This window comes from Taudactylus pleione, unplaced genomic scaffold (genome assembly GCF_031769625.1).
Source record: "Taudactylus pleione unplaced genomic scaffold, aTauple2 ptg001288l, whole genome shotgun sequence".
In the NCBI taxonomy this organism is placed as follows: Eukaryota; Metazoa; Chordata; class Amphibia; order Anura; family Myobatrachidae; genus Taudactylus; species Taudactylus pleione.
This window is the reverse complement of record NW_028285688.1, coordinates 286,320-313,919: the sequence shown is the minus strand read 5'-3', so window position 1 is coordinate 313,919 and position 27,600 is coordinate 286,320. Positions and strand designations below refer to the sequence as shown.

The 27,600-nt window shown below is 42.4% G+C and overlaps 1 protein-coding gene across 1 annotated transcript; it reads left to right on the top strand.

Moving 5' to 3' along the window:
- Nucleotides 1–482: 482 nt before the first annotated feature.
- ALAS2 (5'-aminolevulinate synthase 2) lies at nt 483–24,065 on the top strand. Its single transcript, XM_088462903.1, has 11 exons — nt 483–2,472; nt 8,052–8,247; nt 8,391–8,558; nt 9,854–9,988; nt 10,556–10,778; nt 11,755–11,939; nt 12,244–12,423; nt 15,658–15,822; nt 18,486–18,754; nt 21,282–21,444; nt 22,939–24,065. Exons 2-11 carry the CDS (start codon nt 8,070–8,072, stop codon nt 23,100–23,102), a joined length of 1,830 nt encoding a protein of 609 aa, XP_088319029.1. The 5' UTR covers nt 483–2,472; nt 8,052–8,069; the 3' UTR covers nt 23,103–24,065.
- The last annotated feature ends 3,535 nt before the right edge of the window (nt 24,066–27,600 follow it).

The window sequence follows — 27,600 nt, the reverse complement described above, 5'->3', positions numbered from 1 at the left end:
ATCGCAATAGCTATGAAGCACGCAGTCTCACTGCGAAGATATGCTAATAATTGCAATCGCAATGCCTTACGCAGCCTAACATAAGGACGCCCCCTTTACACACTTCTATAATACTTAGCAAGATGGCGAAACCATCGGCAACATCGAGTGCCATATCGCAGCCTCAAGAACACTTCCACAAGGTCTGACACCTTACTCAAGAATTGCTAACCTCAGCGCATGCAGTGAAAGCCCAAGCTGCGTATGGCATCGCAGTGGCTAATTTATGTACGCCCCTGTAATGGCGTTCAAACGCACTGGCACGCCTGCATTTCGCCAACCATTCCTCCCTGTCACTACCCCCAAATGGTACTTCCTGTCAATCACTCTGTGATGGCCTACGTAGTCGCTGTGATCGCAGTCCTGATCGCAGTGGATTGTTTGTGCACACGCACTGTGATGCATATGCAGAATGCAACAAACGTCCGATTGCGCGCATAATCGCATTTGCGATCGGTAGTGAATCAGGACCAGTGTCCAGTTGCCTGTGGCCCTTTTGTTGACTGAGCTACTAGCATAAATGGATCAGAGCTGCTTCCTCCATGCCTGGTCCTTGGTCGCCTGAAAGCAAGAAGATATTGCGACACATGTAAACACACAAGTCCAAATACTCCAATATATGACCTCAGTGACCTTTCTGCGGGTAGGGAAAATAACCAGGTCTACAGTATGTGTTTACTAAACCTGGTCAATAATCTTTCTCCTGGATGCATGATTCCACAACCTCGATTTGTTGGGTTGGCAGATATAACTCTGGAGTTAAATAGTTGTAGTTTATTTAAAACCCTAACTGGATGACTATGTGTTCCATCTTATGCCTTTGAGAAGATCAATATACTGTACGGCCAAATCACATGACCCGCAGGACTTCCCAGGTGTCACAATACATCGTGGAGCAATGGCGCGGGCAGTATGTTTATGAGGCAATGCTTGGATGTCAGTGGATATTTAAACACTGATGTTGATCTGCAATTGAATTATTCAGCTATATAAAATTAACTGTAACGTGACTACAGTAAGATAACTATATAAATGGCTCCTGAAACACAACAGTAAATTCCATGTAATGGATGAGCCTTTCAAGTCACCAGATATCAGTCCAATAGAGCTTCTACAGGAGGACATGTAATGGGCAGCTCAGAGTAGATCCGACACTATTTAATTAGCAATAACTGACTGCCGTTAATTATGTGGTAGTTGGGGCTTAATCATGAGTTGGTAAAACAACAATATTAGGTATGTATAATTACCCTTCCTCCTCCCTTCCTGCTGAAGACGGTGGAGCCTGCTGGCGTGGAGAAACCTGAGGAAGGCTGGTAAGCACAATCTTCTGTTTTAAATTATTTTTGTCTCTCTATAACGCTGCTGTCGCTGGCAAAAACACCGAAGGCAGTAAAATATGCCAGATTTCACCAGTATAGTTTCTCCATATGTACAGCACAGGTATTATGGCGGTACTTGTATTGTCACAGTACCTGTTGTTTCAATGGATTAAAATCCTTAAAAAAATGCTTTATTCCTTGCAGAATATTTTTAGTTTATGTAGCATTTTTATATATTTTTCTTTTGGGGATCCAGAGCCTGATTCACACCCGGTCGCATGGCTGCATTCATACACAGCCATCGGCAGTCAAAGTATGCAAATCTCGTGATCGCTAGCAAGACATTAGCACGCCCACTGTGTTTTGTTGTACTATCGCGGTATGAAATTAGACGTCCACCAGCCTGACACAAGACGCCCACTTTCCCTTAGTAACATACATCTTCTCCAGACAGAATAAACAATCGTAACATTGGCTGACATCGGACCGATACGCAGCACTTGTGGCTGACCATACCCTAACGCAAGCACTGCGAGTGCTGCTGTGTGTAATTCAGCCATGTGATGTGTATACTGACAATGAGTCTTAATTATGCATGCCCCTGAAATGGCGTTCAGACGCACAGACAGGCCTATATTCACACCACCGCCCCCCCCCGTTACCATCGACCACCCCGTCAGCACCCACGAACGGCACATCCTGTCACTCATGCTTGTGGAGCGTCTGTGTACTGGCTGCGAACGCTTCCAGATCGTAGAGACTGGTTCGTGCCTTGTACGCATGCGAGGAATGCAAACATTGGCAGGCTGCGTGCGAACGGGTCTGAATCAGGCCCCCAGACCGATAACTTGCATAGGGACCCATGAAGTGTAAATCCGTCTCTGACACTGATTACCCAGCGCTTTCTTACATACTCTTACAATAAGCTCTTCCAATGCCTGTCAGTTACAGGAAAGATCTCTTCACTATTATGTTTCCTCTATTTTCCCATTCAGAGTTGTGACACCCCGCGGACCAATGAGAGGTGGCTGTGGGTGTGTTAGGACACTTGGCCACAGACTGCAGCAATGATGTCTATCACTTCATGTTCGTCCTCAGTGCAGGGCAACAGGTAAGCAATCTTACTACCACTGTGTCTGTCTGATAATAAATGTACACTTCATACACTGTGCTCATTACAAAACACACACAGCTACAATGATAATATGCACAATATGGGCATAAAACATTTAAAGTCTTGATTAGCAATTTAACCCCGAGAAGCTAAATTACCTTCTACTGCCAGGTTGCCTTAAGTTATTTAAAATATGATACAAAATGTTAACAATTTCACAGAAAGGTGTATACTGTATTATTTGTTTTTTGGAAGGTGTATACTGTATTGTTTGTTTTTATTAGGTATATATTGTATTGTTTGATTTTATTAGGTGTATAATGTATTATTTGTTTTTATTAGTTATATATTGTATTGGGGTTTTTTTATTGATGTTTTCATTAAAACGTACATCTTATTTCTGCAAAAATTTAAGTGTCCCTAATGTGTATAAATTATAAAGTGGTAAATTGGTGTAAAGTCTGATCTTCTTGTTCATGTTTTTTTTTTTTATTATTATTATTATTATTATTATTATTATTATTATTATTACTACAGTGAACTAATTTCTTAGTGATATTTAAATAGCTGAAAAACACTTTAAATATAAAGTTAAGTTGTTGGGGTGTGTGTACCATGTATGTACACTGTGGGACATGATCTGCAACATTTATTGTCCATGGGTTACAAATATATGTCATACAGATGTGTCCTCATACACCTAACCGCGAGATGTCTGGTGAGAGTTAGCCGCATCAAGCGGTGTAGCGTAGCGTTTTTTTCTTTAAATTTGCATCTTATTAGCAATGCACAGCGAAACACCACTCAAAGATAAGCTCTTTTTTTTTTTTTTAGACCACAGCAGTTATCAATTTCAATTGTTAAAGGGCAGATTTCTAAAGTCGAATTTTATTTTTAATTATTTATACATGTTAATAATTTGGTTTTAGAATTTAAAAAAAAAAAAAAAAAACATCCATCCCGCACAACTATAAGTTAATTGTATACCCATTTACTTTTATTGATTTCCTCCACATATAATATATTTTAGTTTCATATAAATATTTGTGTAACATTTCTTTTGAGTTATACTCCCAGTACATTCTACAAATGCAATGCACAACCCTCTTAATTTTTTCACCTATATCCCATCTCCGTTAATTAAATTTTTTCACCCATTTCATTAGATATATTTATCTTTTTTTATTTCAATTATACTATTATACTGTACTATTTAAAAGATGTACTTTGAGTGAGGATAATATCTTCACATATTACATATTCCTTTATTTACATTTTTGTGCATCGCGTTATGTTAATGTCGCTCTGTAGTGTTTGGTTGCTGTTGACGTCAGCAGAAGTTTTTGTATGCTCATATCTTCTTTCTGCCAGAATGTCCCTGTTATCATAGCCAACTCTTTTCCTGATAAAGTAGCCGTTCTAAGTAATAAGACTTTCAAATCAGACCTGCCCAGATCCAAATTGACGGCGTCTGGCTGTTTTCTAGCTTTTCAGCACACACACCATAATAACAAGTGACATGACATTACTGAGCATATCACTGGAATAATGGTATACAAAATGAAAATTCAATACACAGGTATGTTAGTCAAGGGCATAAGGAACCTATTTATCAAATAGACCCTCCCAAAATATATATTATATTATTATAGAGCGATACTGGTGAGCAGCAGTAAGTGATGACTGCATCTTCGACCAGTCAGGATAACTTTTGTGCACGTGTGCGTCAGGTCTCAGGGTTTAACTAACATATTAAAAAATGGAAATTATAATATATTTTTTTTATAATTATTTTACTATACAGTATAATAATGAAAAAACAAACAAAAAAAAAACTTTTTTTGTGTGTCGCTAACACTGGAGGAAAGCCAGCTGTACGGTAAATATGTAGTAACTAGCTTCCTCATGCTTTATTGCAGGAGAGCCCTAGCAATGGCTACAGCCTGCAGTGGTTTACAATAACGAGAGTCAGCTGCGGGGCTTGATATTGGGAGATATGTACCAAGCCTTGGAAAGTGATAAAGTGAAGAGAGATAAAGTACCGACCAATCTGCTCCTAACTGCCACTTTACAGGCTGTGTTTGAAAAATGCCATTTAGGAGCTGATTGGTTGGTACTTTATCTCCGTACACTTTATCTCTCACCAAGACTTAGCACATCTCCCCCCAGCGGCATTTCTAGAGAGGAGGGGGCCCATGTGCAATCTCTGACACGGGCCCCCTCCTCTCTGTCCAGTGGTCGGCAGCGCACTGAGCTGTGTGTGGCCAGCGCCGGAGTTATAGACTCTGGGCACTAGAGTGCGCCCAGAGTCTATAGAGTATGCGCAGGTCACCGGGAAAATGGCCGTGGCGGCCATTCTCCCTGTACTGCGCATGTGCAAACGACGGGAAAATGGCCGCGCAGACATTTTCCAGTCGTTTTTACAGCGCCGGACCCCCTCGCCGACGTGGGAGGTAAGTAATAATATGGGTGCAGGGTGTGCGGTGCGGGGGCCCCCGCACATCCTGCACCCATTATAAATACGCCCCTGTCCCCCCCCCCTAGGGAGAAACCTGATATCTGTTTAAAAAAAAAAAAAAAACCATAATAGATAAGTTTGATCATTGAAAATCCACATAATGTAACATACAGTGCTCCCTGATTTATATTTTATCTTTAAAACCGCATGGAAATGATTTAACAGCTATTACACGTCTTCTGCATGTGGCTGCTTACCTACAGTCTCTGCGCTAAAGTTCATAAAAGTGCGTCCATGCTATTAAATGTCATCCGGTTTATAACGCCACTCTTGTTACAAGAACAGTTTTGACCTGGTCTTTACGCTGGCGTTATAAGGAGGGAGCACTGCGTTGTATTTATTAGAACGCTGTATCTCTGAGCTAGTGAAGTAATAGAGCATCATAGACAGCTGTCAGTGAAAGATGGTCTATAATGGGATCTCATTGCCCGTGCATAGCTTCCCTGACATCTCAGCAATGCTGGCAGTAAGCAGGGTGCCTTGGGATCTTTGCATCTGTCCCCTGTGTTTGTTTACAAGCTGCCATTACCATGAGGTGAGCGAACGTGAAACTATCATGGCCGCTGGGATTCCGGCAGTCAGAATGCCGTGTATCCCGTATGTATTCCCTTATCTGAGTCCAATTGGGAGAAAAGTGCTGTATAAAACATTATCTATCTATCTCCCTTGGCTGTGATATTTTACATTTCACCTTTGTTGTGTTCGCAAAGTGGTTTAGGCCAAGTGGCAGCATGAATAAGCTTAGTGTAAGGTCAACATATGTTTCTGAGGGTCCTTGTACTGTCAAGGTCTGTGAGCACAATGCAGTCCCTGGGAAGCCTCCTGCGTCATCCTGGTGACTTGATGTGTGTTCTGGCTGGGATCCTCTTTCCCAGTGCTAGATTAACAACAAGGAGGCCAGGACGGTCCCACACATACCTACACCACCATTGTGGGGGCGCTGTGGCAGAATGTGTACTGAGGGCACTACAGTGTGTTAACACATTTGCAGTGCTGGGAGTATTTCCACATTATATTTGACAATTTTATAAGTAGGGCCCCCCACAAGCTTATTCGAGCCCTGTTCTTCAGCAAGGCATTGCTTTAAACGGCACACTGAATAATAACGCTTCGTTCGGGCTTGGACCGGCCTTCATCGTTACCATATTTAATAGAAGGAGAGGTGGTCTGTGTACATGAATATCCTGAAAGCTTGGAAATTATATATATTACAAAAGGACAAAGACAATTTCTACTGTTGTAATAGGTTTACGGGTATGTAGCTTGTTTGCCGACAAGCACTATGGGGACCCCAGAAGGCAGACGCCGGGATGTCGGCAAGTCTGATAAAGGGTTTCACTTTTCAATGTTATGTATGTAATCTTACATGTTTTATATGGCCAATAATCTATAGACTGTTCATGGACTGATATCAGAATTATTATACCAGGGTTGAGATGTATGTGGAGTTACTGTATAGTCTACTTGGGCATTCAGATCATAATAATTGTAATTTTCCCAATGACCCATATTATTTGCGTTGTGTGATGCTTGATCTGCAGTACAGCCTGTGTGTTCTGGGCTGGGATCAGCTGGGTGTGACTGGTAATGCCATAGATAACACTCTCTGCAACTTTTATCTCTTATGGACACGCTGAATACCCCAACTCGCCTGTCACCAAGAAAGTCCCATTCAGCTGAGCACGAGTTATATGTGCAGCTCATCAGAGCCGTAACTAGACTTTTTGGTGCCCTGTGCCAGAGAGAGCATTGGCGCCCCCTCCCCCATTTATTTAAATAGGGACAATTGAAAAAGGGCCATGGCCTCATGGGGAAGGGCCAGGGAAGAGATAGGGGAGACCAGGAGATGCTGGGGATAAAAGAAGAGAAAGCTACAAGTGAGAATTATAATAAATAGGAAAACTGACAGGCTTAAACAGTGCCCCCCTGCCCTGCGGTGCCCTGTGCCATGGCACTGGTCGCACTACCCTAGTTACGGCCCTGTCAGCTCATCTCACAGCCAGCACTTTAAATCATCAGATGGCAGTAGCCACTCTGAAATGTTGAAACCAAGTAGCTATAGAAAGGTTGTAGAGTCACAGGTTAGCTGCCTCCAGTCCAGAGGGTACCAAACCACAAAACTCATAGGTCCACCTGCCAAGCGGGTAATGCCTGGAGATTAGATTTCAATGTTGCCAATTATGACGACTATTGTGAAATATTCTGTATAATAATTCCTGTGGGTCATAGAAAGATCATACAATGGCTAGCATCCTGCATTCTGTCAACATATTTACTTATGTTGACAGAATTAATGGGGTGTGGATTAACAGATCGACAGTAAAAAAGTCGACAAGCAATAGGTCAACAGTCAATTGGTTGACAGGTGTATGTCGACAGGTACAAATGGTCTGCATGGTCAACAGGACGACATGGTAATGGTCGACACAAGAAAATGGTCAACACGTGTTTTTGTGGGTTTTTTTTTCTAACCTTAATCTTCACCCTAACCCTCCAGGAACAGCAAACTAGGCAATAACATTGTGTAGATTAATATCTCATATTTATGGTGCAAAATAAATGGAGGCCACAGACTGTGAGTTAGTTGGTGGTAGGAGAAGGAGCAGCACAGAGCAGTGATGGGAGTCTCCTATCAGACTGGTGCAAGGAGACTGTGGTGTGAAATGCTCCTCCATATAAAAGGAAGTTCATATAATCCAATTTGCTCTTCTTGTTACTGTTCCTCCTGTATCCTCCTTCTGATAGCCATGATGTGTAACCACAACCTGCAATGTGGACACACAGGCATTTCCGCAACAACTGCATCTGTCTTCTCAATGGGAGTCATTTCATCTAATCACTAAACTATTACACAAGTAACAAGTTTAACTAACAGCAATCCTATTACACAAGGAGACAGGTTACACTGAGGGTCTGCAATCTCCGGAGCTGGCATAGATTTCATCAAATGCAGCGAGAAGGGGAAAATACTGTCCAGGCAATTTTGCTATTGTTATTTTATTTGCCAGCATCTAACCTTACACAGTTCCTTGGTCTCATTATATTCTCCTCCTTGCAGACCCCCTAACGTGTGAACATGGCTTCTTTCATCAAACTCTGTCCCTTCTACAACCGGGACCCCTCTGTGTTCCTGCGGATGGCTCGCCCCATGATCCTGCGCAGTGCAGAGCGTTGCCCGGTCCTAGTGGCTCGCACTGTGGCTACTTCTGCAGGTACCCAGCAGCGGGTCAAGGATACCACACCACCCACTGGAGGTAAGTCATGTTTAAATGAAAATGTGTGCAAACATAATTCTGAGCATAATGCAGAGGCTCTTAAGGCTTGGCATTACTAAAAGGGTATATTCTAATTCATCATTTTTACCATAGATAATACAATGCAACTTTTAATGTTTCAGTCTCTTCTGGAGCCTCCAACAGGCGCACCCTGGCCCAGGCAGCCCCACAAGCCGCCACTGCCAACGCCAAATGCCCTTTTATCGAGGGGGAGATGGAGAATGAAGGTAGCGTTATAGTCCACAAAGCTGGATCTGAAGTGCAGGAGGATCTAAAAGCTTTCAAAACAGGTACGTGCTTTGCAAAGTCATACTGAACAAATCTCACAGAGATGAACGCATGTGGAACGTAATTGCTCCTGCATTGCATACACGGAACAAAATGCACATTGTCACATGTATGCAGAGTTGTACACACCCGTGCGGCCAGACCGTTCCCGTTCAAACTCGGGTACTGGATGAAAGGTCGACAAGCAATGGTTCGACACCAGATGGTCGACAGTCAGTAGGTTGTCAGGTACAAAAGGTCGACATGGGTTTTAGGTCGACAGGTTCAAAAGGACGACATGGGAATGGTCAACGAAAAATATAATCAACAGGGTTTTTTGTTGTTGTTTTTTAGGGTTAGGCACTTACAGCTGGGTTATGGATAGGCACTATGAGGGACTGTTAGGGTTAGGCACTAGGTGGGACGGCTAGGGACCAAGGGGAGAATTAGGGTGAAGATTAGGCTTAGAAAAAAAACATGTCAACCATTTTTTGTGTCGGCCATACCCATGTTGACATTTTGACTGACGACTGTTTGGTCGACCTATACACCTATTTATTGTCGATCTAATGAACCACACCCTGCCTATACTTGGTGCCATAGCTATGAACACTATCAGTCCGCACTTGTACCACCTTGGTGCAATATAGGCATATAAAAACATGACCTACTGGGGGTACTGGAGGTGAGAACCACTACTGTAAAGGATCAATGTAAAACAAAAGCTACAGTATTTGTAACGTTCACAAATGCAAGTTTGAAAATTTTTCTTGGTCTGTGGTCTCACTGTAGGCAGCCTAAAATGAGTTTGCACGAGTTGAAAAGCAAACTTAAAGGTCGAGCATCTGACGTTCTGTAAAGGAATGGCAACTTTTACCTTCATATCGAGAAGTTAGAAGATTCTTTTCTCATTTTGGGGCAACTTGTATTTTAGTTTAGGTGTCATATAAATCATAGCAAGTGTATAGCATAGCTGCTATTACTCGTTGGCTCTCATGTTTTGTAATTCACACCAGAATCTAAAGACTATGATGTCCGTCAAACAGGATTTAATTCAAGATGCCAAGATATTCAAACCTTAATTATGAGTGTGTACAGTTGTGCCTCTGCACAGGAGCAGTGTAAACCTTTACAGTAAAGTCAGCTGTGCAGATCAGGTGAGCCACTGGCAATGCACTGACACCAAAACATTAACTTTGGTTGCCATCAGACTTTTAGCTGCATCTGGACCTTAGACGGTGAATCAGTGCACAGATCTTGCGGTTCCTGGGATAACTACAGCCCTTTACCAATGATATCACATTTATCTATTCTCCAGATGTTCTCAGTTCTCTGTTGTATGATGTCCAGTCAAGCCTGAAGAAGAAGTTCTTTGGTTCTTCGCCTAAAAAAGTGAACCTTGGAACTGGGGCTCCTCTCATTCCAACTCATCTGATTAAAGAAAACATGACAGGTACACTCTTTTACCTCCTAAGGAATCATTCATATTACTTATTGGGTGGAATCGGTATGACATACCGCCGGACATAAGCCTGGCGGATGTAATAATGACGCCGGAAGGCAGAAGACTGAAGATCCCGACAGGGTAAGTAACTATCCCTAACCCTCTCCCCCCTTAACCCTCCTTTAGGGGTGCCTAACCCTAACCCCCCCTCCCCGCACCCTAACCCTACCGGGGGGGGTGCCTGACCCTAACCCCCCCATCCCCTAGCCTAACCCTCCCGGGGGTGGATGCCTAACACTAAGTCCCCCTGAGAGCCCCTAAACCTAATGCGCGCGGCTGTCCGCTCCCGACGCCCGGCTTACCTTCGATCGGTACACCTATCATTAGTCCCATGCCGGGATTTCACAGTCGGGAAACCATTGGTCGGCGTTTTGACCGCCGGCTTCCTGACCACAATCGGTATGACATACCGCCGGACATAAGCCCGCCGGATGTAATACCGACGCCGGAAGGCATGGGTGTTAGCACCCAGTAGTCTGTGTATTTTGTAACGGACAATGCACATCCTCTCATCAGGTGGAGCTGCCTTTGGTTACGATGAGTTCTTCAACCGGAGGATTGAGGAGAAGAAACAGGACCACACGTACCGGCTGTTCAAAACTGTGAACCGCAAAGCTGATGCCTACCCGTTCGCTGACGATTTCTCTGACCTCCAGGGCAATAAGAAGGAAGTTTCCGTTTGGTGCAGCAATGATTACCTGGGCATGAGCCAGCACCCTAGGGTGCTGAAAGCCATTTCGTGAGTACAAACACTGAGATGCTATCATACCATTGTAACATGTTGTTGAATGCGGTTTGAAGGTGTTGCATGCAGCGAAAGCTTAATTGCCTCTTTGTCTGTCAAGGCTTGCCTACTTTCTAACCAGGAACTGCTCCTCTAGTTAAACTATAAAAAAAACACATTATGTTAATCAACATAGTATTTCTTTTCTTGGTGATGTATTCTGCACTTACAGTATATCTATACATAATGGAGACAGCCATCCAATATTCATACTGCCTTCAAATCAATAAGAACTAGCTCATGAATATTAGTCAGGCCTCATGAATATTAGTGATAGAATGCCTCAGTGAAGTAACTAGTTTCTAGTACATTGATATATTCTCTTGAAGTCTACCTTATAAATAGCTGTCTCCACTGTGTATAGTCTACAACAGTGGTTCTCAAATTCGGTCCTCAGGACCCCACACAGGTCACATTTTCCAGGTCACCCAGCAGGTGCACAGGTGTATTCATTACTCACTGACACATTTTAAAAGATCCACAGGTGGAACTAATTATTTTACTTGTGATTCTGTTAGGAGACCAGGAAAACATGCACTGTCTGGGGTGCTGAGGACCGAGTTTGAGAACCTGTGGTCTATAAAAACATTTACATACTTTCGGCCATAATAGTTTGCTTCAGGTATACATCATCCATGTTATTAAATCTAGTGACTAGGGGGTCTATTTACTAAGCAGTGTTATGAGACAGAGTGAAAAGTGATGTCTGTGATAAGGTGCCAGCCAATCAGCTCCCAACTGTCATTTCACAGGCTGTGTTTGAAAAATGACAGTTGGGAGCTGATTGGCTGGCACCTTATCACTTTTCACTCTGTCTCCTAACAAGGCTTAGTAACTAGACCCCTATGGCTGTTGTAGAAGAGGAGACACACAGGCTCTGTACTTGGTCTCATCTCCCCTTTCCAGCTTTTATTGGTGTTTCTATCATCAGGAAGACTCTTCAGCGACATGGAGCTGGGGCAGGAGGAACGAGGAACATATCCGGCACCAGCCAATACCACGTGGACCTGGAGTGTGAATTAGCAGATCTCCATCACAAGGACGCAGCGCTGCTCTTCTCCTCCTGCTTTGTCGCCAATGACTCCACTTTGTTCACCTTGTCAAAAATGCTCCCAGGTAGGTGCAACAATAAATGTGATCTGCCCCCTTTTATCCACCGATGAGAGATGTCACAGCTGATGAAATGATGAAGCATAACCTAATCCCTTTGTCAGTTAGTGTATGAATCAGTTGCCACCATGTTAAACACTGTTGTTGTAGTGGTTGCAGTCACATTATGGGATAGGTGTGACCTTAGTAACGCAAATACAGCATTCTTTAGAACTCTGCCCTTTTTCACAAAAGGTACAACTAGATAGACCACTGTGTGCTGAGTATCACCTGTATGACAGAAAGACACATGACATTTCATTGTTTCCAGGCTGCGAGATTTACTCTGATGCTGGAAATCATGCATCTATGATCCAGGGCATCCGAAACAGCGGCGTCCCAAAGTACGTCTTCCGCCATAATGACCCTGACCATCTTGAAGAACTGCTCCGCGGGTCAGACCCTAAGACACCCAAGATTGTTGCATTTGAGACCGTCCACTCTATGGATGGTAAGTTCTTAGTCCAAGTTGGTGGAATTAGGATATCGGATTGTTGGGTGTTAGCAGTTCCTTAGTGCTGGGGGAGACAGTCACATAATCCACATCTATACTAAGATTTACTATGTTCTTAGGGGCATATGTATCAAAGCTTGATGTGAGATAAAATTGTGAGATACTGTATATATCACCAACCAATCAGCTTCTAACTTACATTTTGCAGGCTGTGTTTAAGAAATGATAGTTTGGAGCTGATTGGTTGGTGATATATATTTCACAATTTTATCTCACATCAAGCTTTGATACATATGCAACTTAGTTTGTGGTGGTTTTGCCCATCACAGTTAGTCTAGCGAGCAAGGACTCTGTACTCCCCAAGTTCTAACCCCACCGTATGGCATTTCTGCCAATTTTAAAGTTTTTTTTGGTTTTGAGCCTTGTAAAACGGGATCGGTATGATTTACCGCCGCATTCAAATCCCGACAGCGGAAGCCCGGCAGAGGTGAAGATCCAGACAGCAGCTAAATTGAGTACAAACTAACCTAACCCCCCCTTAGGGGTGCCTAACCCTAACCCCCCCTTCCCCGCTGCCTAAACCTAAGTCTCCCAGGGGGGGTGCCTAACCCTAACCCTTCCAGCGGGCTGCCTAACCCTAAATCCCCCCCGGGAGCCCCTAACCTAACCCTCCCCCCCGCGCAGCTGTCCACGCCCGGCTTACCTTTGATCAGGATGCCGGGCGTCGGGCTCCCAGCGTAAGTAAAATGACAGGCGTCGGGATTTCGAAGCCTGTGATTAGACCCTTGCCAGGATTACAGTCGGGATTTAGACCGTCAGCATCCCGACTGCATACCTGTAAAACACATTGGGCCTGATTCAGACCCACTCGCAAGCGGCTGTCCGCTCGCAAGTGGGTCGATGTTGTGCACTGCGCATGCGCACGACGGCGGGAGCTCCGTCGTGCGCATGCGCCAGACGCGACGAGTGAAGGAAAGTGGTGTCTGATCAAAGGGGGCGTGCTGTCGATGTTGATTGACAGCACGCCCCCTTTGGTGGGCGTGCCTCCCTGACGGGGGCGTTCCCAAGGGAACGCCTTGTGTCAGAAGCCGGCCCACTGACATCACTAGTGATGTCAGTGGGAGTGATTTTGGCTCTGATAGAGCCAAAATCACTCCGGGCCTTGCGGTTGAAAAACTCAACCGCAGGCTCCGGCTCGCAGTGGCGATGGTCGCGATGGTCAAGACCATCGCGGCCATCAAACTGCACGCTCGTATAGGCTGTGGGTGGTGACCCACAGCTATACGAGCGTCCAGGAGGACGCTCCATAATTATGGAGGGCGGCCCTCATTCAGAGCGTGTGCGCTCTGCTCAGAGCGTACGGCTCTGAATGAGGGCCATTGTTGCCTATTGGCCTGTTCCCACTTTAATCAATCATGGTCTCTACAAAATACAAACCTTATGTTCCAATAAGATATATGAGCTTGGCACTTAAAGGTTTCCCAGATAAAAGGTATTTTTTGCGTTGTCATTTTAAAATAATGCCAATCTATACTTACACGCCCCTGTATTTTGTTTAGCAGCACTCCTCAGACTTACGCTATACCATTTCACTCTGAACTAGTTGGTGACGAGAGGTATAGGATGAACTTTAACTTATGCCCCTTTTACACCGGAGCTAAAACCCGGGTTTTTGAAGGGTTAACCCGGGCAGCTCCCTGGTGTAAAAGGGCAGAGGGTTGGATCGCCGGGTCAAGTGACCCGGCAATCCAACCCAGGTAACTAGCAGGGTTTAACACGAGCGTAGCCCGTGAAACCCTGCTATGAGAACAGCGCACTCCGGGTCACGATGACCTGGAGTGCGCTGCTAGCCGGCCGATTGGTCCGGCTTCAGTGGCGCTTGGAGATGACGTCATCTCCAAGCGTCCACTTTCACTCCGCAAAAGCCGGGTCTATGGTGTGAGCGGCGCTGACTCGGGAATATCCCGAGTCAGCGCCGGCAAAATTCCGGGTCTGATCCGGATAAGAACTTTGTTCCAACTCCGGGTCAGACCCGGAATTTAGGTGGAAAAGGGGTATTAGTTATTCAAGTTTTAACAATCGTGGTTTATTTTTAGTTTGGTTTTTCTTCAAAGAGAAATCCCTCAGCACACCACTGGGGGCCAGTAAAGAGCTGCTATTCTATGTATATGTAGAAACTAGGAGTCCCTTTTATACACATGGGCAAATACAGTATATGAAGAGCCACTCTCCACATCCAGGTGCTTCCTCTAATAGAGTGGACCTAACTTTAAATGATGAGAGACCCTATAGTGGGTCACATAGTTATGTGTTTTAAAATGGAGAGACAATGCATCTGGAGGTACCCCAGGACCATCCTGCATTTTATGTACAAATGGAACATCAGCTATTTTACTGGTGCACAGCCATGTGCAGAAAGATCTCTGTCTCTCTATGATCCCTGTCTTTGTACCATCTAATGTGAACTTATAAATTGATTGAACTTCCACTTCTGTAGTTGGCACTGCTATTGCCATTGTGGAGGCTCCTTGGGTGCCCCCGGGGGAGTTAGCTCTCAATTTTAAAACCCATGAATGTGACCAAATATAGGGACTCCCAATGGTTAGCGTCACACCCACTCTATAAGCTGGGTGGCTAATCGTGTCTGTATTAGAGACCCCTGCATCTTATTACTCATAGTAGCAGATTTGTTACTGGATCACAGCATTGTGCAGAGGGGTTTCCTGTGTCTCTCTCTTTAAAGGCCCCCATACATCAGCATTTGATTGTAGCAATTGTGCAATTTGCAATCGATTGTGTATAAAAATCTTTCCCTTTTTCAATCAATTGTGGCAATTCTGCAATCTGCAATCAATTGAAAAAGAGAAAGATTTTTATACACAATCGATTGCAAATCGCACAATTGCTGCAATCAATTGCTGATGTATGGGGGCCTTTAGATGACTCCTCCCTTTATAACACCTGCTGCGAATTGACTAACTGAGCAGCCTATGGTTCAGACGCTTTTATTTTTCCATCAATAACTTCTTTTAATAACATCAAAAGATCAGGAACTAAAATAATCTGCTTGTCACCAAAAAGATAGTGACTACAATTGTGTTAATAACGTGATACATGTAAATCTTGCTTGCCTGTTGTCTACAGAAGTAAATAAAGCATAGTGTATTTACTATATCCTTCTACAGTGATATTGTTGTGCTGGTTACACTCCTATGTGATTCATCATTTCAGGAGCAATCTGCCCCCTGGAGGAGATGTGTGACGTGGCACACAGATACGGAGCCCTGACATTTGTGGATGAGGTCCATGCAGTGGGGTTGTACGGGGTGCGAGGTGCAGGAGTAGGAGAAAGAGATGGGGTCATGCACAAGATAGACATTATCTCAGGGACACTGGGTAAGTGAAGAAAACAATAACCTTATGTAAAACTATGGATGAGAATTACTTTGGATAAAAAGTATTGCCTATTTCCATAGAAACTATGGCCCCCATTTGGAGTTGCACTTCTGCGATTTAAAGATTCCTATTGGTGCACAAATAACTTGTATCTGTATTTGTTATTTTTTAATGTACATACTACACAACGCTGTACGTTGGGGGATCCTAATACAAATAAATAACAGAATTATATGAAACAGACGGTAAAGATGACCCCACCTAAATGATCCAACAGTCTAAGAAGTGTGGGGAGCACTTAAACCATGGGGTAGCTGAATTGTAGCTGTTGAAGAGGAAAGTGCAAGTGTCTATTGTATTTAGGGTTAGACTCATCTTGCACTTGCCACCCGTCGTGCTTGGACAGTCAGATAAGGGGTGGTAATATGAAAGTGATAGTACATTAAGCACGTCCTTTTTAGATGTGTCTTTTAATTAGCACATATCTTAAAATACATTAACTGGAAGACATATACTTTGCTCCTCCATAAACCAGCTGCAAATTTTGAAGTTGATGATGTTTAATGCATATTTGCCCTGGTATCATCTACACACTAGATTTAAGTTTGTGCACATTTTAAAATTACAGAGGTGTCAATGCGAGTGTGCATCATTGCTCATACACAAACAAGACTTCTCTAAACTCATCTCTAAATCAGGCAGGAGTAGAGAGACAAAGGTTTATTCTAAGATGGAAAATACACCAGTCCGACTGTGTAGTCAGCTACTATAAGGCGATTAGTGCTATTTACTTTGTTTGACATTGGCATACAGAGATGCTAGAATGACATGGGGGAGAAATATGTAACTAAATAGCAAAATTTGCATACAAGTAGTTTTTAACGTTTATTTGACAAGGCAGCTGTCGAGGCCCACTTACGAAAGTGCACTAATCGCTTACTTTTCCACAAGTGCACCAACATTTACAGGGAAAGCATATGGATTACAGACAAAAGATGGCAACAGCGGGAGGGCATGTGAGGGATGGAATTATTTTAATTAGGGACAGAGATGGAGAAAGCACAACTACAGGGGCATTTCCTGTTTTGTGGAAGGGTGCACAGCCTTTTCTCCCCACAAGGATTTTTCTGGCCCCACAGTGACCCGGACATACTTATGATGGGACACGTTCTGCATTTTCCAAGCACACGTCTGTGTACCAGCACATCTGTAGGTGCACTTCCAACAAAGTGATCATTTTAAACCACAATAAAAGTATCACATATAGTTAAAAAGCTAAACAAGCAGTATTTTATCCTTTTTTTTCTAAATATTTTTATTTAAGCATCGTATGCGATAAAAGGCAATAACAAGACAGTGCAAGTCAAAGTAGATTAAAAAAAAAAGACATGTAAAACAGACATCGTAATAAGTTGACAAACAGCATTAAACAGACATATATATATATTAAAAAAAAAGACATGTAAATATCACATTAGTCACAGAATAGAAAAGTGATTGATACATCAAACAATGTTATAAAATGATAGTACATTATAGAAAAGGAAAAACAGAAATAAACACACACTCTATCATATTTCAACCTTTTACTGTTTCCAACATACACATTATGCCACATCGGAGGTGCAGACTGATTTAATTTTCAGACCATTATTGTCTTTGATGCAATAATACGGAGCCAGCTCCAATGTGCAGGAGATGAATTGTGTGGGGGACAAGAACAAATTGTAAACAATCAAAGCATTATAATGTTACTGGCCACAAAAAGTATTTCCGCTCAGCCAACTTTCCTGTACAAGACGCTAGGACAACGCGTAGCCAATCAGAGCATGTATTTGTTAATAACAGCCCGAGTAATGATAAACAGGGATGAGTGCGGTATCAAGCTCAGCCCTATATAAAATAAAAAAAAAAAACAATGTTTGCACATACAACTTATTTACAGGCTATTAAGTGATAAAGTAGTAAAAATACAGTATCACCCAGGGTTTGTATAAGCTAACTACTGTATTATGGGAAACAGCAAATGGGTTACTAGTCCCTATATAAAGCCCACAGTCAGCAGCGATTACACTGCAGGGGATTGTACCAAATCTCCTGGGTGTGGCGGGTAAGAACATTTGCAGACCATGTGCCCACGCCTTGCAGCTTATCTGACACGCCACTATAGTCTGTGCATGTCTTCATGAGATAGCACAAGGCCTGTCCCACATCAGCTGTGCAGGACTGTGACACACAAGGAATATAGTCAAATAGAATTTGCTGAGCAAGGGGAATTGCTAAAATAAACCACTTAAAATCTAGATTATTTCTCTAATGGAAAGTATTCTCATAGATTAGGTATGGACGGGGGTTTCAACTCCAATCCTCTAATACTTCCAGCAGGTCATGTTTTCAAGATTTCTGTCTGTGGAAACAGGTGGGATAATTACTGACCCAGCAAAATAGGTTAACTCACCTGAACATAATTACAGAAAGCCAGAAAACATGACCTGTTGGGGGTACTTCAGGATTGGAGTTGCAAATCTGTCCTACTGTTGGTTTTCAAATCTACATTTTAGCTATAAACTGGTTTCAGACATTAGGGAAGCAATTTCTGCTTTTAATGACTTAATATACCTGATTTTGCTGTATCGCTAATCCTCTAATCTCTGCTTCCTCAGGAAAGGCATTCGGCTGTGTTGGTGGCTACGTGGCCAGCACGGCCTCTCTCATAGACACCGTGCGTTCTTACGCTGCTGGATTCATTTTCACCACCTCCCTGCCTCCGATGCTGCTGGCTGGAGCATTAGAATCCGTGCGTGTCCTGAAAAGCGAGGAGGGACAGGCTCTCCGTCGTGCCCATCAGCGCAACGTCAAGCACATGCGTCAACTCCTGATGGATGCTGGGCTGCCGGTCATCAACTGCCCTAGCCACATCATCCCCATACGGGTGAGTAGCTCCCACCAGCTGGTCCTCATCATCCACAAGTTACAGACTACCAGCTTTACTTATGTGTATTGTACAATTCACTTAATAGGTGACGTATCCAATGAGACAAACAGTACTCTAGTTTGAATCCTCCAATCAGGGACCAGAGTTAGAGTTTAAAGATACTCACTAGTGAGAATATGCAAATAAGCTGCTCCTATAATATACTTCTTATACCATTTACGTGGCAGCCATTTCAGTCCTCAAATGCTGTAGCCGCTGGGTAATCAGAGTCAAAGGCCGCCACTGAGACAGAATTCACATTTACAGACTGTTTTAACCTTGTTGGGACTCTTTAATGAATAATCTGAGGGTTCGGATTTAGGGAGCTGTGCATTTCCAGAATTGGCAATCCCCTATAAACACCATACCCTCCCAGTATAATAATGGTAAATGGCATGTCCCTTCTTAATGCAAGTAAAGCTGGCCACACACTAGACCAACTTTCATCCAACCATCCAATTAGTTGATTGGTTGGAATGAAAATCTGGTAAGAAATTGGAGTAAATGATGATCAGTAATTTGCTCCTAAATGCCAGAAAACAGATGAAAATAGTCGGTCAGACAAGTTTGTTAAATGTTTGACCTAAACAATTTGTTCAAACAACAGTTTTTGTAAATTTTCCAGCATTTGGGAGCAAATTGCTGATTGTCATTTGCTATCATACCTTACCAGATTTTCATTCTAACCAATCAACTAGTTGGCTGGTTGGATGTAAGTTGGTCTAGTGTGTGGCCAGCTTAAGACTTCCCAGCAATCAGCATTCATATTTAACCATACTGTATCCACTTTTAATTCAGTTTTTCTAAAGAACCTAAATCAAGATTTATAACTAAAGTATAGAGCAGGGTTCCCAACCACGGTCCTCAAGGCACACTAACAGTCCAGGTTTTAGGGATAGCCATACTGGAGCACAAGTGACTTAATTAGTACCTCAGTTATTTTGATTTAACCATCTGTGCACAATCATGGATATCGCTAAAACCAAGACTGTTAATGTGCCTTGAGGACCGAGGTTGGGAACCACTGGTATAGAGGTCTTTATAGAACAGTCAATCAGGAGAAATTGTTAGTGACTACTCCACGTTTCAAGAAAACGTTTTGTACTAACTTGTATGGATCTTATAGACTGTCTAATATTACCTTTAACAGGTGTTGTTCCATAATAAGTAATATTCTCCAAACCATTATACTTAAGAATTTGTCATTTTATTAATTAATTAAATAATTAGATCAAGCCCTTAACTGGGACATGTTCTCCCAGGGTTATAATGCAGGAATAACAATGATTGACATTGTCACACAGTACTTATACATTATTACAATATTCAGATCATACGCCCCTTATACGCCCACTACCATTATCAGATAATAGACAAAGCTTATTTTTGTTAACTCCTCCTTGACAATCAGACTCGAAACTGAATTCCTTTTGAGTGATACTCATGGAGTATTGCATCCCATATTTAGTCTGAATAGTTTCCCCAGCACAAGGACACATATATGGGCATGATCTCTTCACTGTGTTAGATAAACAGTTTCCCTCGGGTGTGGCCTTAAAGACATCACACTCATTTCCATTTAAATCTAAGTTTGGACAGAGAAACAAAATGGAAGTACCAATGCCCTGTTAAATCTCATGTACTGCTTCATTATACAGCATAAAGCATATGTAAATATGGAATTATGTAAATTAGTCTTCGACAGCTCCACCCTTAGATAAGCACATTAATTACATGTGCTATATCTCATCTCCATCTCTTGTATGTTTTCATTTTTTAAAGTAGCCATCTGAATACAGCATAGGCCAACTTCAAAGAAAATCAGGATTAAGATTTCAAGAATAAACTTTGTCTGTACATAAAATATGTTAAAAAACATTTGTAAACCTGAAAATCAAAAGTTAGTATCTAATCATGATCATCATAAATCACTTTAGAGTCTCTAGCAATACTTAGGTAACAACGCCGACACCTAAAGGCTTATAGGGAGAATGCACCTTCATACTGTAGTTGCCTGTTGTCATACAGTAAGCTCTGTGCACTCACTGCTGACAGTGATGGCCACTACTGTAGCATGGCAGAGATGCAGCTTGCCCCGTAGAGAGCGAGCGGCACTGGCCAGAAGGTAACAAATGAGGATAAGTTACTTTCCCAAAGAGACAGCAATCATGTGAGCTGGCGGATTTTTATTTCTTCGTCTTTAGATGTGTGTACAGGTTATTTAATGGCTAAATTCATGAAATGTCCTCTATGATTACAGTCACTTAGCTGTACACACACATCTACTATAAGGAAGGGGATTTCAGTGAATGGGTTATTGCTTTTCCAAATTTTAAAATCATGGTATAAAACTATTGCAGGGTGCTGAAAGTTATCCGAACATGTAAATAGCAGCATTCAGACCTTTAATCTCTACCCCCACTGTGCTGGAGGGTAGGGCAGTACCCATCCTATACTGATCCTTATTCTGTCCCCTCTACACCAGGTTGGCAACGCCGCAGTAAATAACAAAATCTGCGACACCCTCCTCTCCGACTTCAACATCTATGTCCAGGCCATCAATTATCCAACCGTTCCCCGTGGGGAAGAGCTGCTGAGGCTGGCTCCCTCCCCCCACCATGCTCCTAACATGATGAACTACTTTGTGGGTAAGTGTTGGTTAGAGATGGGCAGATGCAGAGCGGGAACCACGCCAGGTCACAATGTTACTAATATAATGTTGGTAATAGCGAACAGATGCAGATCAGCACACTGACAGCACATATATCCCTGACTAAGATGTATCAGTTGCAGGTGCATTTTCACAATAACTATTTCCTGTACCACCCTCTTCTGATTGGCTAATAGCAAATGCACAGCTGATGCCGATAGGTTCTTTCTTCACACATATTCTGCATCGCTTTACAGAGGATATTTGGCCATTCACATCAGTCCATGCCCCAGTGGGAGCTTACACTCTATATTCCCTACCACATGTACACACACACATAAACACACACACACAAACACACTAGGGGTAATTTAGGTTGGGAGCCAATGCACCTACCAGTATATTTTTGAAGTGTGGGAGGAAACCCACGCAAGCACAGGGAGAATATACAAACTCCACACAGTTAGGGCCATAGTAGGAATCGAACCCAGGGCCCTGTGAGGCAGTACTGCTAACCATTACACCGTCTGTGCATGTTTTTATGTGCATGCTTAAACATTTTTATACTTACACGAACTGGAGCGTTGTACCTGTTGTATTATACCCCTTTTACACTGACTTCAAAATCCCATGTTTTTGCACGTGATCAACCCGGGATTTTTTGTCAGTGTAAATGGATCCACCCACATCCAACGCGAGTATTTTGCAGGGTTGGCCACGGGTCGTTCCCGTGTCACCCTGTAATGTAAACGGTGCGATCCGGGTCACAATGATCGGATCGTGCCACCCGATTGGCTGGCTTCAGTGGTGCTTGGAGATGACGCCATCTCCAAGCATCCACTGCAGTGTCGGAAAAGCCGGGTCTGTGGTGTGAGCGGCGCCAACTCGGGAATATCCTGGTTCGGCAGTAGGTAAGTGTCTGTCCCAGGTCTGAGCCGGGTTGGAAACATGTTCCAAATCCCGGTTCAGACCTGGGACTTCGCTGAAATGCAGGCGTGTCAGTGCGTTTGAACGCCGTTACAGGGGCGTGCATAAAGTGGCCACTGCGATGCCGTACGCAGCTTGGCCTTTCACTGCATGCGATGAGGTTAGCAATTTCTGAGTAAGGTCAGACCTTGTGCAAGTGTGTGTGAGGCTCTGATGGTACTCCATGTTACCAATGGTTTTACAGACTTGCCAAGTATTACGGATGTGTGTAAGGCGAAGTGGGCGTCCTTGTGTTAGGCTGCGACAGCGATAGCAATCTTTAGCATATTTTCGCAGTGGGACTGCGTGCGTAATCGCAATAGCGATCCGTAATGAATCAGGCCCTCAGTGCAGCTGCTCTTACCAACAAATAAGGTTTTCTGTGGTTTTATATAAAGTGACCATAGACTGCTATCATAAACCCGGTAAATGAAGGTCTGATTTCTGTGCCAGAAACTTTGGTTCATTAACTACCCCTCTGCCTGTGTAGCTGCTGATACTGACTCTGGGTTTCCACTTATCACAGAGAGCCTGGTCCACACATGGAAGGAAGCTGGGATGCCCTTAAAGTCACCGTCCGCTGCCGAGTGCAACTTCTGCCACCGTCCGCTGCACTTTGACCTGATGAGCGAGTGGGAACGCACCTACTTTGGGAACATGGAGCCAAAATACATCACCATGTACGCGTAACTCTACAAAGAGTGCCTTATCACACCCAGATCAATCAATAGCCACAGACCAAACCAGGTGATCACTAAATTAGTTATGTCCCCTGGAATCCCTCTGTACCCGTTACTGTGTCCACGCAGCTTGTGAATCCCGATCCCTTCCGTCATCCGCAATGAGCAATGCCCTATTCCCTTAAAACACAGATCAGCCTCAAATATCCGCTTTACATAACCCTGTCTCTGCTATATCATTAGCCACTAATATAATGTTATTCCCAGCCTCAAATACTCATTTATTTTAAGTATTTTTTTTCTATTTCCTTACTATAAAGGAGGTTAAAATGCAACATATTAAAATACTGCTGTACACACGTGTCCTCATACACCTTCCCCTTTTGCGCCATATGGCACGATTCCCGTGCTACGTTTTCCTCCATTTTGCACCTTAGTTTGCATATAGTGTTCTAGGTACTTAGGATTAGTTTTTTTGTCACAAAGGAATAAGTATAAAGTCGCAGATAACGATGCACAGCGCGGTCACTCCTATCAGACTGGTATATTTTGCCTTTTTACACAGTCTGCATATTTGTTCCTGAATTGTGCGTCTTACATTGCTTATAGTATACTAGGGTGCTTGGGATTAGTTTTTTTTGTAGAAAAGTATTTGTTATAAAGTCGCAGATTAAGCATAACAATGCACGGGTCACTCGTATCGGAGCTGTCTTATGCCTTCTTACCCTACATTGTGTACTTCTACCTCCATTGTGCTACTTTTTCCTCAATTTTGTTGCATCTTAGTTTAACAATTGCCTACTAGGTACTTAGGATGTGTGTTTGGTGCGGCTAAGTCACAAAGTCCGTGGGGCTATTTGGTGCGATTTGAGGATACGTGTCTTTGTACACATCTGTATGTTACAGATTGATCATCTGTGTCCAAGCTGAAGGTGTGTTCACACATGAAAAAAACTGACAATAAAGTATTATGCAAGGAGTCATCGTGGTTATATCTGTGTTTGGTAATGTGCGCGATATTTCATATAAAAGACTAACGGAGAAGAATTGGATATGAGACCATTTCTAACTTGTAATCCCTGTGTGTAATTGTTGTAAAGGTTCTTTAGATGCACTAATAAGAAACATATCTGCAAAGAGCATTCAATTGTACAGGTCACCCATTGCCTTTATAAAGTTCAGACAGCGACTTTGTGGACTGGACCTTTCATAAGAATACAGCATAGGACTAGGAACAAGTGACACCATTAAGACTCTCTTGTGAGCAATAGAAGTACAAAACTGCAGCATATATGCTTTTTTGTGACATAAAGGGGGACATGTGTCAAACTTTGGAGAAAAAGTACCATCCTATCAGCTTCGAGCATGTTACAGGTTGACACTTTATCTCCATCCAAGGCTTAGTACATAGACCCCAAAGTACCATCCTATCAGCTTCGGTCATGTTACAGGCTGTACCGAGAAAAAGAAGTCTATCTGGCAGTGCACTTTGGACCAAGTATATAAAATATAACTTTTATTGATGTTCATTCAAATAAAATGTATACCTCTATGAGACAAAAAATGGGGGTCTCCAAACGAAATATTAAAAAAACGTTATGCATAATGATATCTATGTGAAAATAAATAATATAAATGTGTGAAAATGAAAAACTAATCCACTGTGTTCCGGTTATAGAAATATTTTATTATTACCAGTGGTTTCCTTATCTTAATATGAAATAATCATTAATATCTCCCAGATTATGTATTCCTGAATATTATTAGTCAGCTACAGTGGCGTTGTATGTATATATAAGTGATGTAAAAGATTCTATCCTGAATATGTATACCATGATCCTAGGTGGAGGTGGGATTATAATTAGTGCAGATAACATAATTACTATGAAACCAACTTTTGTTAGATAGTGGTGACTGAACCTGATTGTAATGTGGCAGCATAGTTGATTTGCCGCAAGACACCACACGGAAAATCTGGGTCAGCGGCTACTGTTTCATGAGGATTACATAAATGTTCCCATTTTGTATCTAAAATACTGACACCATGCTGACTGATATGTGTGTGAATAATATGAAGCTGACAGCCGTGTATTAAATTGTAATGATCACGGAGCTGACAACCGTGACATACCACACTAAAAATCAAAGCAGATAGCAACTATGATATAAGGATTATATTAATATCCTAATTACGTAGATAAACGAACAACCTCATGCTGACTGAGATCGCCGGTAGGCTATGAATAAATAACATGAAACCGACAACTACATATTTAAACGGTGATTATTAAACTTGACCATAGCGGAACAGCTAAAATAATACAGCTGACAGCCATGATATATGACACTGACAATCTTATGTTAACTAGAATTTTCAAAAGCTGCAGAATTGAATAATTTGAAATACAGGTTGAGTCTCCCATATCCAAATACGGAATATTCCGAAATCCGGAATATTTTTAGCATGACTGAGATAGTGAAAACTTTACTTTTTGATGGTTCAATGAACACAAACTTTGTTTAAAGCACAAGATTATTGAAAATAAAGTATAAAATGACCTATAGGCTGTGTGTATAAGGTGTATATGACACAAATGAATTTCATGTATATACTCAAACTTTGTTTGAGCGTCAAACTTATTTAAAATATTGTATAAAATTACCTTCAGGCTTTGTGTACAAGGTGTATATAAATCATAAATGCATTCTGTGTTTAGATTTGGGCCCTATAACTAAGATATTTCATTATATTATGCAAATATTCCAAAATACTGAATATTCTGATATCCAAAATACCCCTGGTCCCAAGCATTTTGGATATGGGAGACTCAACCTGTAATAGGAAGCTGACTGCTTTCATTGGATATATAACGACGATCGGGGTGGGTGACAAACTGACATTATAAGCTAGTGAGCCAAAAACTTCTTTCCATTGTATAAAAACGATATAAATTACAAAGTAAACATGGCTACTGCTCTATAAAGTTATGATCGGTCAACCGCTCATATCTGCAGGCTCACTCCAATTAATGAAGATTGCAAACTTCACGTTGATGAATATTATATCAATAAACGGCCATGTATAAACTAATATACACCTTATGAGCATGATAATCCAGGATATGGTACTTAACAATTAGCTACAATCTATTTATGAAAACAGATCAGCTAGAAAACACCCTCTGGCTAGTGGTGCTAATGATTGATACAAAGTCGATATATATTTTGAGAATTAGAAACATAGTTGTAGAATAAATAGATACTTTTTGGACTGTGGAATATCATTCTTTTCTAACATAAGATAACTGTATACAACACCACTGTAGCTGACTAATAATAATCTGGGAGATATTAATGATTATTTAATATTAAAAGATAAGGAAACCACTGGTAATATTAAAGTATTTCTATAACCGGAACATAGGCGATTAGTTTTTAATTGTCACACATTTATATTATTTATATTCACATAGATATCATTATGCATAAAGTTTTTTAATATTTTGTTTGGTTGGAGACCCCCTTTTTTGTCTCATAGGGGTATACATTTTATTTTAATGAACATAAATAAAAGTTATATTTTATATACTTGGCCCAAAGTGCACTGCCAGATAACTTCTTTTTCTCTTTTTGTTGGTAATCTTTGCTAAGTCGATGGGTAGCACATCCCAAAAATAATTCAAATAAAAGGATCAAAGTGTATATTTTGGGATATTTTGGATGAACTTACTCATATATATATTTAATTGATAATCAGAATGTAAGGTGTCCTGTGTGGAGAACAATTTCTTGATTATGTTACAGGCTGGGTTTGAAAAAGGACAGTTAGAAGCTGATTGGTTGCTACTTTGGAGTCTATTTACTAAGCCTTGGATGGAGATAAAGTGAACAGAGATAAAGTACCAGCCAATCAGCTCCTATCATTTTTCAAACAGCCTGTGACATGACAGATAGAAGCTGATTGGCTGGTACTTTATCGCCATCCATGGCTTAGTAAATAGACTCCTTTCTCTCTCTCTCCAAGGTTTGACACGTCTCCTTTCCCAGTGACTACTTTTAAGGAAAATGGACATACAGGCAAACATTTACTTAGTTACTTATTCCTAGTTGCCAGAACAGCTCTAAAGGGTAGTGTTCCCTCTAGCTCCGGTGGCAGGCAGGGCACCGAAGCTAGAGAGGGCAATCTTGTGCGCCCGAAAAGGGGGCGTCTCTATAAGACGCGTCCCCTTTTCGTCATACTTGGGGGCGTGCCCGGCGCTTACGGACATGCCGGGCAGCCCCCAAGTGCTGCAGAAAGGGAGAATAGATGCCGGGCGCATGCGCCCGGCGTCTATTCTCCGGCGGTGACCGGGTCACCGCATGTTTGTCCACCCGCGGGACACTGCGTCCCGCGGGTGAGAACGGCTCCCGCAGGCTGTTAGGGCAGGGCATTTTTTGCCCTCCTCCTGGAGGGCAGGGTGCTTTTTGCCCTCCAGAAGGAGGGCAGGGCGCCGCGCCCCACTAAAACA

Excerpts from the sequence above, each read along its gene's own strand:
- ALAS2 (XM_088462903.1), top strand. The coding sequence starts at position 8,070 with ATGGCTTCTTTCATCAAACTCTGTCCCTTCTACAACCGGGACCCCTCT. Across the intron at positions 8,559-9,853 it reads TCTAAAAGCTTTCAAAACAG|ATGTTCTCAGTTCTCTGTTG; the intron begins GTACGTGCTTTG and ends TCTATTCTCCAG. Across the intron at positions 9,989-10,555 it reads GATTAAAGAAAACATGACAG|GTGGAGCTGCCTTTGGTTAC; the intron begins GTACACTCTTTT and ends TCCTCTCATCAG.